Source organism: Rhinolophus sinicus, chromosome 15, assembly GCF_057876585.1.
Source record: "Rhinolophus sinicus isolate RSI-liver-muscle chromosome 15, RSI-T2T, whole genome shotgun sequence".
NCBI lineage: Eukaryota > Metazoa > Chordata > Mammalia > Chiroptera > Rhinolophidae > Rhinolophus > Rhinolophus sinicus.
In genome coordinates, this window is record NC_142515.1 from 62,926,916 (window position 1) to 62,945,223 (window position 18,308).

General features: G+C 44.2%; 1 protein-coding gene across 1 annotated transcript in view; it reads right to left on the reverse strand.

Annotated features, from left to right (window-relative positions):
• The window catches only part of FRMPD2 (FERM and PDZ domain containing 2), a 160,620-nt gene that overhangs the window by 79,990 nt on the left and 62,322 nt on the right, over positions 1–18,308 (reverse strand). The window contains 7 exon segments of the mRNA XM_088792652.1: positions 745–883; positions 1,581–1,728; positions 11,083–11,257; positions 13,815–13,886; positions 15,482–15,617; positions 16,463–16,550; positions 17,258–17,390. Coding sequence (XP_088648778.1) covers positions 745–883; positions 1,581–1,728; positions 11,083–11,257; positions 13,815–13,886; positions 15,482–15,617; positions 16,463–16,550; positions 17,258–17,390 — 891 coding nt within the window.

An 18,308-nucleotide genomic window follows, 5' to 3' on the forward strand; every position in this document is an offset into this window, starting at 1 on the left:
TCCCCAGCACTGGAATCCTAGACTGGGGAACCTGGTGTGGGGCTGGGACCCCTCGCTTCTCTGGGGGTGACTTCTGCAGCCAGAAGAGATCTCTCCCAATTTTTAATGGTCATGTGTGGATGTAGAACCAGCCCATTCTGAGTCTCTGCCCCTCCTTTCAGTCTCAAGGTGCTTTCTTCTTTATGTCCTTGGTTGTAGGTCTTTGGTTCAGCTAGACTTCAGGTGATTCTCAGTAATCGTTGTTCTGTAGTTTAATTCTAATTTTGATGTGATCGTGAGAGGAAGTAAGCACAGCATTTACCTACTCCACCATCTTGACTGGAAATCACCCTTACAATGTTGTTTTGATGGTTAAGTAAGTTAAAGATGTGGAAAATGTCTAGATGAATGGCAGGTACAGTGTGATTGCTTAATAAAGGTTGGCTGTTACTGATGATGCTGCTGCTGCTGCTGCTGATGATAACTTAATAAATTAGTAAGGGGCTTCAGACTAGAGCTACATTATAAGGTATAAACTTGACTTATTCATCTTTATATCCCCCAGAGCCTAGCAAAGAGCACTCAATGAATACTTATTGGATGGATGGATGGATGGATGGATGGATGGATGGATGGATGGAAGCAGCTTACCCCAATCTCAGTGGTAGATGCTAACAACATTTCTCAAAGCTTCACTCTGTACATTTCTAACAGTTTCCCCTGTCCCATAACTGCTTCTCCATGGGGTCCCAGTTTCCACCCTACCTTTTCAGGGTAACTGCCAAATTCAGCCTGCAAGGCAAGGACCCCCAGCTGAAGCAGTGTCTCATCATTACAGTACATATTTTCCTCCAGAATGTCTTTCCGAAGCTGCAGGTAAAATTGATGTCTTGTCCAGCTCTGCCTAGGAAAGAAATGCAGAAATAAAGGATATTTCCATTATTGCTCAGAAACACAATGATTGTTACCTCAACACTAGAGTGTTGAGAAAGAGGGAGAACACTAAAACCAGAAGGTTTTCTCAGTTTGGGAAGCAAGAAAAGGAGAAAAGACGGAATACAAGCCAATAGGATACAGAGGGCAATGCCAATAAGACAAGCGTGGTCTCCTTTAACCACACCATGCCTAGTACCACTAGTTGGAGGTTACTCTGTACCATGCACATTGCACAACACCTGCAGAAATGTTTGTTGCTGTAGTTCAAGTGAGAAAACTGATAATTGGTTAGATGGTGTTTCTAGTAAGCAAAGGAACAAAGAGACAGTGACTGAACTCCAAAGCTATGAACCTCTCCTCCAACCCTTATGACTGGGCTGCTGGGAGAGGGGCATTTTGGAGTCAGGGAAGAAAGAACTTTGACCTGGAGGGGAGTATATTTGAAACAAAATTACAAGTTCTCATTTTGACCAGAGCCTACCTCCAAACACTGAGTTTCCCCGTATTCTGTCAGATTGAAATGCAATCAATAGAAGATTAACCACAATGATTGTTATTTAAACATACATTATACTTCATCAAGCACTTGCCCCTCCAGTATCTCTAATGACAGCATGGACAAATATATCCCTTAAAGAACAAAGGAACAAGCCCACAGCACTAACTGGAGTAGCCCATAGTGACTGACAAAGAACTTGATCCTGAGGAAGAGTGTGAAAGCTCTCAAGGAGGTCTTCTGTAACTGCTTATTCCAGCCTTCAGGGGCTATTTTACACAGTCTGGTTTGGTTGTCCAGGAAAAAGAACTCTTTGCCTGAAACAGAAGTAGAGAGTGTTTTCAGTGGAATACAGTTGGCCAGCACCACCCTTCAGATCCACAGCCTGAGACATGCCCATCAGAACCACCTGAGTGTAGGAGAGAGCAGGAAGCAAGTCCTCTGGACAACTGATACCACGGAGCTTTTGCTGGGTCCATGAGTGGCCAGAGCAGGAGACAAGGAGGAGAGGGTAAAGAAAGAGAAACTCAGAAACAACAGAAGAAAACACGATTATTTGCCTTAGAGAAGATATCGCTACTAGTGGCTTTCCAACTACCATCTTATTGGAATAAAATGAGGACATCATCAAAATGGCGGCATGAGGTGAGCCTCTGTAAAGCTCCCCTGGAATTTACAACTAAATGAAAAACAATAACTCCACAAAGGACTCCCTGCACAGCAGACAGGCAAGACGAAGAGGCCCACTACTGAAATCACCTACAGGTGGGAGACTCGTGCGAGCGGGCAGGAGGAGGAAAGGGAGAAGCGCGGAGACGGAGACACGCGGGCGCAGGACGCAGACCCAGCTCAGTGCTCCAAGCTCGCTGTTTCCCGGAACTACCGCAGCTGCAGGAGAGGGAAGAACTCGGACTGCTAGGGCTCCGCTTATGGCCCACAGGGCTGAGGGGGCAGCATATAACACAGCTGAACCCAACGCTCACGGCAGAGACCTCAGAGAAAAGACTGAGGGAAGAAGGCTGAAAACGGTGGTTTAAGCCCGCACTGCCGAGCAGAGAACGGAACCCTTAGGCACTGAGAACAGCTGCCCCCTCCCTCCCCTCCCAGAGCTCACCCCGCCCCCACGTACCCGGTGATAGAAGCGGAACAGTAGCAGTGTCAGATCAAAAGAACAGAATATTTGCTGTTCTGAGAACTGTGGACCTCAGACACAGATTCACAGCCCAGCTAGTTCCGGCAAAGGGGAGGGAGCTGTGGAAGCAGGACCGGCTGTTGTGGTGGTCGCTGCCATTGCTCTGGGCCACCTCTCACAACTCACCCCGCCCCTGGCCCCACCTATCTGGGCGGATCCCTGCAGGAGTAAACAGAACTGCTGAAACATACGAGCTCTGAATATGGTGCAGGAAGAGCTTTGGAACTTCAAAAGCTCTCCGCATACCCACCAGGACACTGTGTATTGTGACCCAGGCGAACTATTAACAGAGGAGAAGCCTGTTTCCCAGGGAATCCCCCCCATTGTGTGAGAAGCTGGAATAGTGCAGAGAAAACAGCACTACCGTGTGAGAGAGGAAAAAAAAGGCTGCAGTCAGAGAGAAAATAAAACATTCTACCAACAAGTACTAGAAAACAAAAGACCTCTTCCTATCAAACTTTTGCAGAAGCCATTCCTGTAGATGTCTAGGAAGAGAAATGATAAATTGGTAATTGCCATGAATAACCAAGGCAACAAGACAGCTCAGAAAGAAAGTGAAAAGTCTCCAGAAAAGGAACTTAAAGATATGGAAATATGTGACTTAAATGACAGAGAATTCAAGATTACAGTTCTTAAAAAACTCAACGAGATGCAAGAAAACACAGAAAGGCACTTTAATGAACTCAGAAACACAATCATGAGCAACATGAGCATTTTACGAAACAGACTGAAATTTTAAAAAAGAACCAAATAGAATTTCTGGAGATTAAGAACTCAATAGAAGAAATTAAGAATGAAATAACCAGCTTAGGTAGTAGAGTTGACCAGATGGAGGAAAGAATCAGTGACATCGAAGATAGAAACCTGGAAATGACACAGATGGAAGAAGAAAGAGACTTGAGACTTAAAAGAAATGAAAGAACTCCACAAGAACTTTCTGACTCCATCAGAAAGAGCAATATAAGAATAATGGGCATACCAGAAGGAGATAAAAGAGAGACGGGAACAGAGAATATATTCAAACAAATTGTTGATGAGAACTTCCCAAACTTGTGGACAGAACTGGACCCTCGAATCCAAGAAGCAAATAGAACACCTAATTACCTCAATCCCAACAGGCCTTCTCCAAGGCACATTGTATTGAAGCTGTCTAAAATCAACAACAAAGGAAGAATCCTCAAGGCAGCCAGGGAAAAGAAGACGGTAACTTACAAAGGAAAGCCCATTAGATTATCATCAGATTTTTCAGCAGAAACTCTACAAGCCAGGAGGGAGTGGAACCAAATATTCAAACTATTGAAAGAGAGAAATTAGGAGCCAAGAATAATATATCCGGCAAAGATATCCTTTAGATATGAAGGAGGAATAAAGACCTTTCCAGACATACAGAAGCTGAGGGAATTTTCTAATACATGACCTGCACTACAGGAAATACTAAAGGAGGCTATTCGACCACCATCAACAGGGACAATGTGTGTCAACCAAAACATAAAAAGGGGGAGAGTAAAGGCCTGAACCGGAATATGGGAATGGAGAAAGTAAGCGTGCTGAAGAAAATGGAATACTCTAAATATCAAATTTTCTTTTACATAAACTTAAGGGTAACCACTCAAAAAAAAAAAAAAAAAAAAAAAAAAACAGAACTGAAATATATACTGTAATAACAGAAGAAACAGAGGGAAACATCATAGAATACCACCACACAGAAATAATAGACAACAACAAAAAGGCAAAGAAACAATGGAGACACAGCCTTACCAGAAAACCAAAGATAGAATGACAGGAAATCCTCACATGTCAATAATCACCCTAAATGTAAATGGACTGAACTCACTAATAAAAAGGCACAGGGTAGCAGACTGGATCAAAAAATTAAACCCAACCATATGCGGTCTCCAAGAGACACATGTCAGCTACAAGGACAAGCATAGACTCAAAGTGAAAGGGTGGAAATTGACACTCCAAGCAAATGGTACCCAGAGAAAATCAGGTTTAGCCATAATGACATCAGATGAAACAGACTTCAGGGTGAAAAAGATAACAAGAGACAAAGATGGACATTTCATAATGGTAAAGGTGAAAAAGATAACAAGAGACAAAGATGGACATTTCATAATGGTAAAGGGCACTATACAACAAGAAGACATAACAGTCATCAATATTTATGCCCCAATCAGGGAGCACCGAAATATACCAAGAAACTACTAACAGAACTAAAGGGAGAAATTGACCAAAACACAATTATACTAGGGGAGTTAAATACATCATTGACAGCTGTGGATAGATCATCCAAACAGAAAATAAATAACAAAATAGCAGCCCTAAATGACACATTAGACGAAATGCACATAATTGACATATATAGAGCACTTCATCCTAAAACATCAGACTATACATTCTTTTCTAGAGTACATGGAACATTCTCAAGGATAGACCATATATTGGGACGTAAAATCAGCCTCAGCAAATTTAAGAAGATTGAAATCATACCAAGCATATTCTCTGACCACAAAGCTTTGAAATTGGATATCAACTGGAAAAAGAAAGCGGGAAAAAACACAAATACATGGAGATTAAACAACATACTTTCAGGAATGACTGGGTCAAAGAACAAATTAGAGGAGAGATCAAAAGATACATAGAAACAAATGACAATGAAAATACATCCTACCAAAATTTTGGGGATGCAGCGAAAGCAGTTTTAAGAGGGAAACTTATCTCATTACAGGCCTATCTCAAGAAACAAGAAAAATCCCAAATGAATAACCTTATGTTACACCTTAAAGAACTAGAAAAAGAAGAACAAGTGAAACCCAAGGTCAGCAGAAGAAAGGAAATAACAAAAATCAGAGCAGAACTAAATGAAATAGAGAACAAAAAGACAAGAGAAAGAATTAATGTGACAAAGAGCTGGTTCTTTGAAAAGATTAACAAAATTGACAAACCCTTGGCTAGACTCATTAAGATAAAAAGAGAGAAGACACTAATTAACAAAATCAGAAATGAAAAAGGGGAAGTTATCACGGACACCACAGAAATACAAAGGATCATCCAAGAATGCTATGAAGGACTATATGCCACCAAATTCAATAACCTAGAAGAAATGGACAAGTTCTTAGAAACATATAGCCTTCCAAGGCTGAACCATGAAGAACTGGGAAATCTAAACAGACCGATCACCAGTAACGAAATTGAATCAGTCATCCAAAACCTTCCCAAAAGCAAAAGTCCGGGACCAGATGGCTTCACTAGTGAATTCTATCAAACCTTCAACGAGGATCTAATACCAATCCTGCTCAAACTCTTCCAAAAAATTGAAAAAGAGACAGTACTCCCTAACTCATTTTATGAGGCCAACATTACCATGATACCAAAACCTGGTAAGGACAACACAAAAAAAGAAAACTACAGACCAATATCTCTGATGAATACAGATGCAAAAATCCTAAACAAAATTCTAGCAATTCGAAGGCAACAGTGCATTAAAAAGATTATTCATCATGACCAAGTGGGGTTCATCCCCGGGGCACAAGGGTGGTTCAACATCTGCAAATCCATCAAAGTGATAGATACATCACATAAACAAAATAAAGGACAAAAATCATATGATTATATCAATTGATGCAGAAAAAGCATTTGACAAGATACAACATCCATTTATGATTAAAACACTTAATAAAATAGGTATAGAAGGAAAATACCTTCACATAATAAAGGCCATATATGACAAGCCCTCAGCTAATCTCATACTTAATGGCGAAAAACCTAAGCCCTTTGCTCTACATTCAGGAACACGACAGGGCTGTCCCCTATCACCTCTGCTTTTCAACATCGTGTTGGAAGTCCTTGCCAGAGCAATCAGGCAAGAGAAAGAAATAAAAGGCATTCAAATTGAGAATGAAGAAGTTAAATTATCGCTCTTTGCAGATGACATGATGCTATATATAGAAAACCCTAAAGACTCCACCAAAAAGCTATTAGAAACAATCAACGAACACAGTAAAGTTGCTGGCTACAAAATCAATGTACAAAAGTCCATTGCATTCCTATATACTAACCATGAAATCTCAGAAAAAGAAATACGAAAAACAATTCCTTTTTCAATTGCAGCAAAAAGAATAAAATGCCTAGGAATAAACTTAACCGAGGATGTGAAGGACCTATATGCTGAAAACTAAGACATTTTTGAAAGAAACTGAAGAAGACACAAAGAAATGGGAAGTCATTCTGTGCTCATGGATTGGAGGAATCAACATAGTTAAAATTGCCATATTACCCAAAGAAATATACAGATTTAATGCAATCCCCATCAAAATCCCAATGGCATTTTTTAAAGAAATAGAATAAAAAATCATCAGATTTGTTTGGAACCACAAAAGACGCTGAATAGCCAAAGCAATCTTAAGAAAAAAGAACAATACTGGAGGTATCACACTCCCTGACTTCAGCTTGTACTACAGGGCTACAATCATCAAAACAGCATGGTATTGGCAGGATAACAGACACATAGACTAATGGAATAGAATTGAGAACCCAGAAATAAAACCACATAAATATGGACAGACAATTTTTGACAAAGAAGCTAAAAACATACAATGGAAGAAAGACAGCCTCTTCAATAAATGGTGCTGGGAGAATTGGATAGCCACATGCAAAAGAATGAAACTGGACTGCTATCTGTCACCATGTACCAAAATTAATTCAAAATGGATCAAAGACTTAAGCATAAGACCTGACACAATAAACTGCATAGAAGAAAACATAGGTACTAAACTTATGGACCTTGGGTTCAAAGAGCATTTTATGGATTTGACTCCAAAGGCAATGGAAGTAAAAGTTAAAATAAACGAATGGGACTATATGAAACTTAAAAGCTTCTGCACAGCAAAAGAAACCATTGACAAAATAAAGAGGCCACCAACTGAATGGGAGAAGATTTTTGCAAACAGTGCCTCCGATAAGGGGCTAGTATCCAGAATATACAAGGAACTCATGCAACTCAACAACAAAAAAACAAACAACCCAATTGAAAAATGGGCAGAGGACTTGAAGAGACATTTCTCCAAAGAAGACATACAAATGGCAAATAGACATATGAAAAAATGCTCAGCATCACAAACCATCAGAGAAATGCAAATAAAAACCACAATGAGATATCACCTCACCCCAGTCAGAATGGCTATCATCAACAAGACAAATAGTAACAAATGTTGGAGAGGCTGTGGAGAAAAAGGAACCCTCATACACTGTTGGTGGGAATGCAGACTGGTGCAGCCGTTATGGAAGGCAGTGTGGAGGTTCCTCAAAGAATTACGAATAGAATTGCCATATGATCCAGCAATCCCTCTCCTGGGTATCTACCCAAAAAATCTGAAAACATTTAGAGATAAAGACACGTGTGCTCCAATGTTCATTGCAGCTTTGTTTACGGTAGCCAAGACATGGAAACAACCAAAATGTCCTTCAATAGATGAATGGATTAAGAAGTTGTGGTATATATACACAATGGAATACTATTCGGCGGTAAGAAATGATGATATAGGAACATTTGTGACAACATGGATGGATCTTGAGAGAGTAATGCTGAGCGAAACAAGTCAGACAGAAAAAGCAGAGAACCGTGTGATTTCACTGATATGTGGTATATAAACCAAAAACAACAAAAGAACAAGACAAACAAATGAGAAACAGAAACTCATAGACACAGACAATAGTTTAGTGGTTGCCAGAGGGTAAGGGGGGAGGGGGGTGGGGGGTGGGAGATGAGGGTAAGGGGGATCGAATATATGGTGATGGAAGGAGAACTGACTCTGGGTGATGAACACACAATGGGATTTATAGATGATGTAATACAGAATTGTACACCTGAAATCTATGTAATTTTACTAACAATTGTCACCCCAATAAATTTAATTAAAAAAAAGAAAAAAAAAACAGTATAAGCATTGGAAATTTAAAAAAAAGTGCAAATCGGTAGTTATAAAATAATCATGGAGATGTAAAATACATAGAGAATATAGTCAGTGATACTGTAATAACTATGTATGGTGTCAGGTGGGTACTAGGCTTATCAGGTGGATCATTTTATAAATTATATAAATGTCTACACTGCTTACATCTATAATTGAAAAATAAAAATTAATTAAAAAAACATTTTAGGGGTGTATAACTTCAAAAAAGACAGGAGTAAATAAAATGATTTTGATAAACATCTTTCTATAGCATATGTCAACTAATTTCCGCCACATTTACTACCCACAAGTTTGGGGGTGTGGAGAATACAAAAGGCTTTTGATAATGAGAAAGTAACCTGTTTCCCCAAAAATAAGACCTAGCCAGACAATCAGCTCTAATGTGTCTTTTGGAGCAAAAATTAATATAAGACCCAGTCTTATGTTATGTTATGTTATGTTATGTTATGTTATGTTATGTTATATTATATTTTATATTACATTACATTACATTACATTACATTACATTACATTACATTACATTACATTACATTACATTACATTACATTAGGTCTTATATTATAATAAAATAAGACCGGGTCTTATATTAATAGAACATTGTCCGGCTAGGTCTTATTTTCGGGGAAACACGGTACCAGGTCTTGGTAAATAAATATGGAAATGCCATTTTTAAAAAACTCAAAAAACCTCATCTAAATCTTCCCCTTGTGCCCTCGGCCCTTGTAGTTGAATCTGACTCTCCACACAAACTCACGCTTCCCTTAGGGTCACTTGCCCCCAAGGGAATGAGCATGTCCCTGTTATAGTTTTGCCAGCAAACCCTCTCAAGCGGGTTTCTCTCCAAACCCCAGACTGGTCACTTGTAAGTGATTTAGGCAGGTGGCGCCCCCTTCACGGCTCTAGGATGTCCACATGGAAAGGGCCTGGGCTGGCACCTGACCGGGAGGAGGCAATAGGGGATAAGCCTATGGTTGTTCTCCCAGAGTGCACACTGGGTTTATTTAGATTGCACGTCCCAGTGCTCACTTCGTAGCACACATACTAGATTGCATGTTATAAATCGATAAAAATACAATGATTCCTAAAGATTCTTCTATTCACACTTTACAAAAGATTGAGCAAAATCAATTGATCAGATCAAAAGTATAGAATGGTTGTTCTTTTTCCTTGAGAGAGAAATCTTTCGAGAGATCTGCTAAAAACTGCAGGGAGGTAAGGCCTATCCTCCTGCCCTCTGAGGCACGCTGAATGATCCCACAATAAGCTTGTGAGCCTCTCCCATTGGAGCCGGGAGAAGAGAGGAACACCGAGATTATGATACCTAGCAAGCTGGGCAGGGAGAGCCAGGATTAACCTGAAGGCCCACATTATCCCAGCTCGGCCCCCTTCCCATTGCTTCACACAGTGGTTAAACGGCTTCGACTACAGCAAGGGGATATTTGCAGTCAATGGAAACAGGGAGGGCAGACATGGGAAGAAGGTGTCAGAAACCCTTTCCTTCAGGATCTTCAGAATGGATTCTTAACTTAGGGTGAAGGTACTATTTCCCATCAGTCTTGTATGATTAGATGGAAATTTTAAAATATTTTTATCGTGGTAAAATACACATAACATAAAATTTAACATCTAAGCAATTTTTTTAAGTACACAGTTGAGGGATATTAAGTACATTCACATTGTTGTGCAACCATCACCACCATCCATCTTCAGAACCCTTTTCATCTTGCAAAACTGCAACTCTATACTTATTAAACAATAACTCCCATCCCACTTCCCCTAACCCCTGGCAACCACCATTCTACTTTGTCTCTGAATTTGACTACTCTAGGTACCTTATATATTGGAACCATACAGTATTTGTTTTTTTGCAACTAGTTTACACAGCACAATGCCCTCAAGCTTCATCCGTGCTATAGCATGTGTCAGAATTTCCTTCCTTTTTAAGGCTAAATAATATTCCATTGTATGTACATGCCACATTTTGCTTATCCATTTGTTCATTGATGGACACTTGGGTTGTTTCCACATTTTAGCTACTGTGAATAATGCCTCTATCAACAGGGGTATACAAGTATCTCTGAGACACCCATTTTCAATTCTTTTGGCTATGTATGCAAAAGTAGAGTTGCTAGATCACATAGGAAATCTATTTATAATTTTTTGAGGGAACACCATACTGTTTTCCACATTGATTGTACATTTTATATTCCCACCTAGATGGAAAGATTTTTAACATGTTCTTAGTGCATTGGAATCGATCAACCAGACCCAGCAAATCACAGACACTCACAAGGTCTTACATGCACTATTTCCTAACAATTTTCTGATTTACTTGACACTTTGACATGAATACTTGAAGCCTTCACCATGCTAACCCATATCTAAATGAGCAAGGTGAGGTGTCCCAGTCTCAAGCAATTTTCTTAGAAGGAATAGTGCTCAGGTACCTAGATACCTGGGTTACCTGGGGCACCAGGTCAGCCATGGGCTACTCAGGAGACACTTACCTTTCAGGTAAGCCAAGCCAAAGTAAGTGAGCTCCCCAAGGTTGGCGAAGGACGTGACGACGTTGAAGACGGCCCCCACTGTGGACGTGATGTCACATTTCACCTCCAGACACTGCCCACTCAGCAGCACCACACAGAGTTCCCTGAGAGTCAGACAGGATTTCCCTTTGTTGGTCTGAAAATAATAATAGTATTAATTGTAATGTTAAGTCCGGGAATCTTTCACCCCTCAGAAAGACAGAGACACACACGATAATGCAAGTCACACAGCGAGGTTTATTTCCAGCTAGCTGGGGTCCCCGTCTCTGCCCGACGCAGCGGGTTTTAACAAGGACCCCTAGCCTGCAAAGCTAAGGGTTTTTATAGCAGTTCTAAGGCACTTAGTAATTTCTAAAGTCTTAGGGAGCGCAAGATGAACTTCAAAGAGTTTACAATAGATACGCTTCAAAAGCTTCCATATCAGGAGATAAAACATCTGGTCTCTATGCCCACATCCTGGAACTAACAATTAGGCCATTAGGTTGTTTTAAGCTCAAGGCTGTTAATCTTACTCTGACTTTAAAGTAACAGTTCTCATGCTAACTTGAGCCCAGGGCTGCCAGGGCTGTTAACCCTATCTTAACCGTAAATCGGAAGTCCTTATGCTAACAGTCTCTTACAGTAACAATAACCACAAGACATGGAGTATTTATCATGCAAGCTGCTATACTAAGCACTTAATATGCATTGTCTCATTTAACTGACAATCAATCCTAAGAGATGAGTATGTTTATGACACTATTCAGCAGATGAGAAACAGGGCTCAGAGATGGTAAGGGGCTTATTCACAGTGGCACAGTTAGTAAGAGGCACAGTCGGACTCAAATTTGCATTCTACAAATCCACCAGGCTCTACAGGGGAAAGCAAGGCTGAGGAGGCAGGTCTCGCTGATGTCTCTACCCCACAGAAAGCCCAGCTGCCCCTTCAGTTCTTCTTCCCAAAAGGACTGCCCACGGCTTTTGTCAATGAATCATCACACCTGGGACTGTCACTTAATCCTGATACTGTCCCCCAGAGCACAGCAGAGCAAATTTGGGCTGGCAAAGGTCCAATGAAGAGAGAGGGCTAGAGCAAGGAGATTACTTCACATCAAGAAATGGGTCAGTAGAGCACCATCCAAAAACTCATAGCAGTCAGCCTTCTGCCTCTTCACCCACTCAGATTAATTCCAGATTCATCTACCACCACAGCCTCTCCCTGACCACCATGGCCTCTGCTCAGCAGCCCAGGATGGCCTATCACTCCACCACTCCAGTCTGGTACCCTGTGTCTCTGCACACACTACCCACTGAATGGAGTGTTCGTGCCCTCCGTTCCCACATGGCAAATTCCTATGAGTGTCCCAGCAGGCTCAGGACCCTTGGTTGTGGCCTGGACAATAGACTCACTCACTCCCTTCTCTGCTCCCATGGCAGTTTGTGCCCAAAGCCCAGCCTGAAGCCAGACGTCCCCAGGGAAGTGCTCCTTAGAGGACAGTCATGGATGGACATTAGCTGGACATTAAGTACCATCAATAGCATGCCTGCAACAATACCGTGACGCTCCTGACACCCAGGGCAGCCATCACACTCCAGGGGCCAGTGCAGATCTGAGGACCCTGTGGGAGGGGTTTCCGGAAGGCTCCTAGGCAGAGCTGACCACAGGGCACACTGTGAGCCACCATGGCTTCCCCCTGCTGCATATCTGCATCACCTAAGTGGTTGTTCAGAATGTGGGTGCAGGGGCCACCCTGAGAGATGGAGGGAGGGAGACAGAGAAGTGTGGGCCTTGTGCTTGGGTTTGACGCTCTGTAGTTGCCCCCCTGAAATCTCAATAATTAGACCTCTGAGCCTGTGTTCTAAGTGAGGTCTAATGGGACGATGGAGCTTGGGCTCACAGTGGTCCTGCCTCCCCACCTCTGGCAATGCGCTCTGGCTGCCAACTCCTCTGCTCCCAAGTGCCCCAAACCCTGCCTGGCCTCCCCGTGGCCTATGCCACCCTGGGTAGCCTCCAGCTCATCTTCCACCATCAGTCTCCTCTGCAGGGGCTGGCTCAGGAAGGGTCCCAGTCAGGCACACAAGCTCCAAGCAGCTCAGAGCATGGTGTGGCAGCAGCTGCCCCCACTCTGGACTAGTAGCACCAAAGCTCTTTCTGTGGGTGATTCATCAGGGACAAGCCTCTCTCTCACCCCCAATCCAGGTACCAATGCCTTTCCACACAGAGAGGCTGCAACGCCTTTGGGGATCCACAGTCTGCCTGGGCTCAGGCAGCAGAGCCAAAAGAAGGGAGACAGACTTTTCTGCCCCAGAAAATAGACAAATGTGTAAATGCCAGAATGCAAGCTCCAGATGAAGAGGACTCTGTTTTGTTCACCTCCCAGATTTGGGGCCTGGATTAGTGCCTGGTATCTATTAGATGCTTAAACAATGTTTCCTGACTGAATGAGGGGATGAAGGCGGAGCTGAGTCTGGAAGGACAATCCGGACTTAGCCAGAAGTCACACAGGCTTCCTCATAGAGGGTAGAAGGACGTGCTGAGGGACAGGCAGGAGTGACTTGGCCGAACGCTCTGGCAGGAGTCGAGGACAGCGAGTACCCTGGGACCACCCCCCTCCCGCCCCCCAGCCTGAGACTGCAGTCTGAGCGCAGTCAGCCTCCAGATCTGCCCAGCTGCTCAGTTCCCTCGCCACCCTCCACCCCTGCCCACTAGTTACCACAATGGATCCAGGCAGATGCACAGTCATAGGGGCCTCTCCAGCCAGCAGGATGAACTCCGGCCTGGAGAACTGGAGGAAACACCCAGAGTCACTCACGGTAGAGGAGAAGTCATCTTCTGTGGGGCTGGACCCCCATCTTTGGGACTGGGCTTCCCCCGTGGGCTCACGTCCCCCAACACCCTACCAGCACTCCCTTCCCCAGAGTCAGCAGGAAACAGGTTTCAGTGACACGGTGATAAACTGGGCTGAGGCCCTAGCAGGCAGGGCATCTCAAAGCAGCAGCCGATAGGAGGGCGTAGCAGTGTGGGTGACGTGCTAGCTTCGGTGGAATGTCCACCTTATTGTACGTTTCCTAATTCACTCATGGTTACATAACCTTCTGTATGTATCGAAATTATAAAATACTTTATACAGTACAAATATGTATTATAGGAAATAGATGATTTTTTAAAAACAAAAATACCTTTAGATTTAGATTAGATGAAAGGTTTTTCTAGTCCTGGATGTTGAATCAATAGCATGTGGGAGCAGCCATTTCAGTTTCACAATGCTTTATGTCTGTATCACGCTTGTGACCTGAGGAATACTTTAATTCCCACCATTATTTAGACCCAGCTATCATTCTGTGAGGTACATATTCTCAGCCTATTTTGCAGGAAACTGAGGCCCTAAGAGGTTAAGAAACTCACCCGTATCAAACACCGGTGAGTGAGAGAGGGTTGGGTGCATCTCCGAACACGCTCCCAGTGGTGCCCAGCAGGACTCCTGTCCCAAGAGGCCAGAGGTCCAGCCAGGGGTGACTTGTATCCTAAGAGAGTCCCTAGTAGAAGCGTCTTTAGTGAGTGATGAGAAAGGAAAGCTAAAGAAGGTACAAAGTTCTCCTGAACCTTGTGTCGCCTGAGTTCATGACCTGAGAGTGGCCTTGGAGGGCCCCAGGGGCTGGGCAGGGAGTGTGGGAGCCCAAGGCCACCCAGGAGGGGGTGTCCTAAGGCTACCCCAGGCTCAGCTTATCTCTAACTTGTTGAGGAGCTTTAAGCAAATCTCCCTGTGACAGGCAGGCAGACAAAAGATCTGGACATGTGGGTCTGAAGTTCACCAAGGGTCCAGACGCTGAAACAGAAGACCTGGCAGAGGCAGCCTCCTGGGTGAACAGCCTGCCCTGAGGGACTTGTCACAACTCCAGGCGGCACTGATTTCCTCGAAGTGGCTGCAGCATTGTGTGGTTATTAAAACAGCTTTTCAGCTAATGGCAGTATAGTGCATTGAGGAAGAGGTGCTTTTTTGTATACACCAGAAGAAGTGGCTCTGAGGGCTGGTGCCAGGGCTTCTTGTGGCAGAAGGTACATCCCGAGACCACTCCAATCTCACTGTCCAGTGCTGGCCCCTCAGTGGAGACCAGGCTGCCTACAGGGAGTCAGCGGTCTCCGCAAGCGTGAGTACACTGCAGGGGCCACCGGTCATCTGTCCCTCTCTCATCCCAGACTTCAACACGTATGGCCCTGAATTGCAGGTTTCAGGTTTATTTTCATCCAATTGTAGAAATCTCAGCCCAGGGAGTGTGGCATCCCAGAGGACGCTTCCCATTTTCAGCTGCCGTTGTCAGCCATCCACCACTCCCTGCTCACACCTCTTTGGGGAGGATCCCTTGGTCCTCTTTTGCTCACCTTTCCCTTACTTTGCAGGAAACGCTTTTGAGAAGGAATTGCTGGCCATGAGTTTTGTGCTGTCACAGAGAGAGCAGATCCTGAGCTGGGCCGCCTGCCCTCCTGAAGGTCCCAGGGAGCTTCAGCTGGAAGAGCGCTGGCCAGCGGTCAGAGAAGGGGAGGAACAATTAACAGTGGAAGTGGCTTCCAGCCAATAAGAGCCTGCCACGTGCAGGTGCTCAGCTGTTTTGGGTATGCACACCACTTCATCTTCACCACACACCTACAGGGGAGGCACCATGTCCACTTTCAAACAGGGAAGCAGAGGCCCAGGACAAGTCAAGCTGCAGTATGACTTTGCCCCTCTTTCTACCAAAAAGTGGACTCCATTCCCCACCTCTTGAATCTGGGCTGGCCTGGAGCTCGCTTTGGCCAATAGAAGGGGCTGGAAGTTGCGGAGGGCTAGTAGTTCTGGAAGTTCTCTCTGTCTCTCTGTCTCTCTGTCTCTGTCTCTCTCTGTCTCTCTCTCTCTCTCTGTCTCTGTCTCTGTCTCTCTGTCTCTGTCTCTGTCGCTCTCTCTCTCACACACACCCCACACCACACACACACACACACACACACACACACACACACACACACCACACCCCTCTGCTACTGTCAGGAGTCACAAGGACATCCAGCAGAGTCCAGAAGAAACGCCCCGCTGAGTACAGCCTAAATTCCCAACTCACAGTCACTGTGCTTTTTGGCTGCTTTTTGTTGTTGTTGTTGTTATGCATTCCCACGCAGTAGAAAATCACAATGACATGGAAGCATGTTGTTCCATAACTGAACCTGCACTTGGTTTCCAGATGGGACAGAATGCCCTGATAGCAAAGCTGCTTTCGGGTCCCTGATCACCTTGGTTCATCAGTAATCAGTAAAGAAGCAGATACAGTGCCCACCACCACCACCACCAGCGTCCCACACCAAGTTCACAGCCCTGGACACCTTGCTGCTCACCTGTTAACAGAGAGGCTGCAGTGACTGTGTGCTGAGGTGCTCAGACTGGGCTCCAGGGAGCTCTGGGTCTCTGTGCTTCTCTCTGAAACTAACCAAACCACTCGCTGGAGGGCATGGGCAGGGCAGAGGCAAAGAACAGGACTTTCCTGCATTAGGTAGTCTGGAGTGTGGATAGCAACATTGTGACGTACTAGCTATGTGACCTTCGCAAAATTACTTAATCTCTCTGAGTCTGTTTCCACACGTGGAAAATGGAAATGAAAATGATGGTTAAAGGTTTGGGGGAGGTTTTAGTGGGGAGATAAAGCATAACAGCAAAGAGCACCTTGTTTTAGGGACAATAAACAAAAACATTTTTTTACTCTCAGATTCAGTTGCAAAGTAGAGAATAGTAGATTTGAAGATTATTCTACAAGTCATTCTTTTTATCACCTACAGCAATAACAATCTTTTACAAATTACTTTTCCTTTCACTCCACCTAGAAACTAATTAAAGGAAAGCTTCTTTGTTGTATAGTTTTTATCAACTAGGACAGTTAGAAATCAATAAAAAATAATTTACGTTTACTATAAATAACTCTACTAAACAATATGTCCAAATGAAGCTTTCTTTCAGGACATAGATGTGTTGGAAGCTAAGCCCCTTCTCTTTCGGGACTTCCTGGAAGAGTGGAGCTTGCATGGGCTTTCTGTCAGCACAGCATGAACATCTGACCCACATGGGGCAGGAAACAGTAGAAGGAGCATGGGCCCCTCCGTACCCCCGCCAGGGAATGCTCAGGGCACTGTACCCACCTCTGCAGGAATGCAGACACTCCAGGGCCCGATCCACTGGGCTCTCACAGCTTGCCTGACACAGCCTATTCCTGAGCAGGTGGCTTCTGTCCCGATGCACAGAGGAGCTTTCTTCCACGACTCTCCTCTCCACCTGAAGGTCAAGTGCATCGCACATCCGCATCCCACAGTCGAAAGGGGGCATTTACATAGACACATACAGACTGGCTGTCAGTTTGAGTCAGTGTGAGAGTGTCTGGCCCACACAGTGAGAGCCTGATGATGCATTGTCTAGCACCCAGAATGTACTCTATACTCACCACCCACAGGCACCCTACAGGTAACTCATTGCCTCCCCAATGCCTGTGTACTACACATCTGTGCCTTTGCTCAGGGGCTCCATCCACTGCCGAGGGTCTCCCCACTAAGCTCCTCTGTGCCTCCAAGACCCAGAGCTATGTCTTCTCTACTCTTCATCTTCTCCACCTCTGCCCTTAGGGAGATGTAAATGTCCTCTCATCACCTTCCCTCATCACTGCACTCACAAGCCTCTCTATCACACATTATATCACGTTTGCTTCCTTGCCTACCTCCCCAACCTCACTGTGAGCTTTACACCCCACCTAGCTCACCCAGTTCAGTGCCCCAATGAATGTCCAAAAGTAACCAAAATCTGCTTTATGGGTCCCTGATGGAAATGCTGCAGGTCAACGCATTGTCCATTAGGGGACAACGACACACCAAAGGATGGTAGGCTCTAATGTCTTTCCAACAAATAGACCCCTCTTCCCCAAAGAATTCTCTAGCTCAATGAACAGGAAGGAGCAGCATGTACATACACCAAGAGGGTAGGGGTCCAAGAAGAAGGACAGGATGGACAGGCGTTTTCTGATTGACTGCTAACAGAGCCCACCCCGCCTCCCCAGTTGTCCCCTCCTCTTCTTCCACATGGCTCCTGCATTAGTCTTGCTTTCAGATCTCCAACCTGCCCCTTGGACAAGTGCCATGCTGCCAGCCTTCTCTGGTTTCTCTAAGATGCAAACCTTGCATTTGTACCATGGGCACCTCTCTT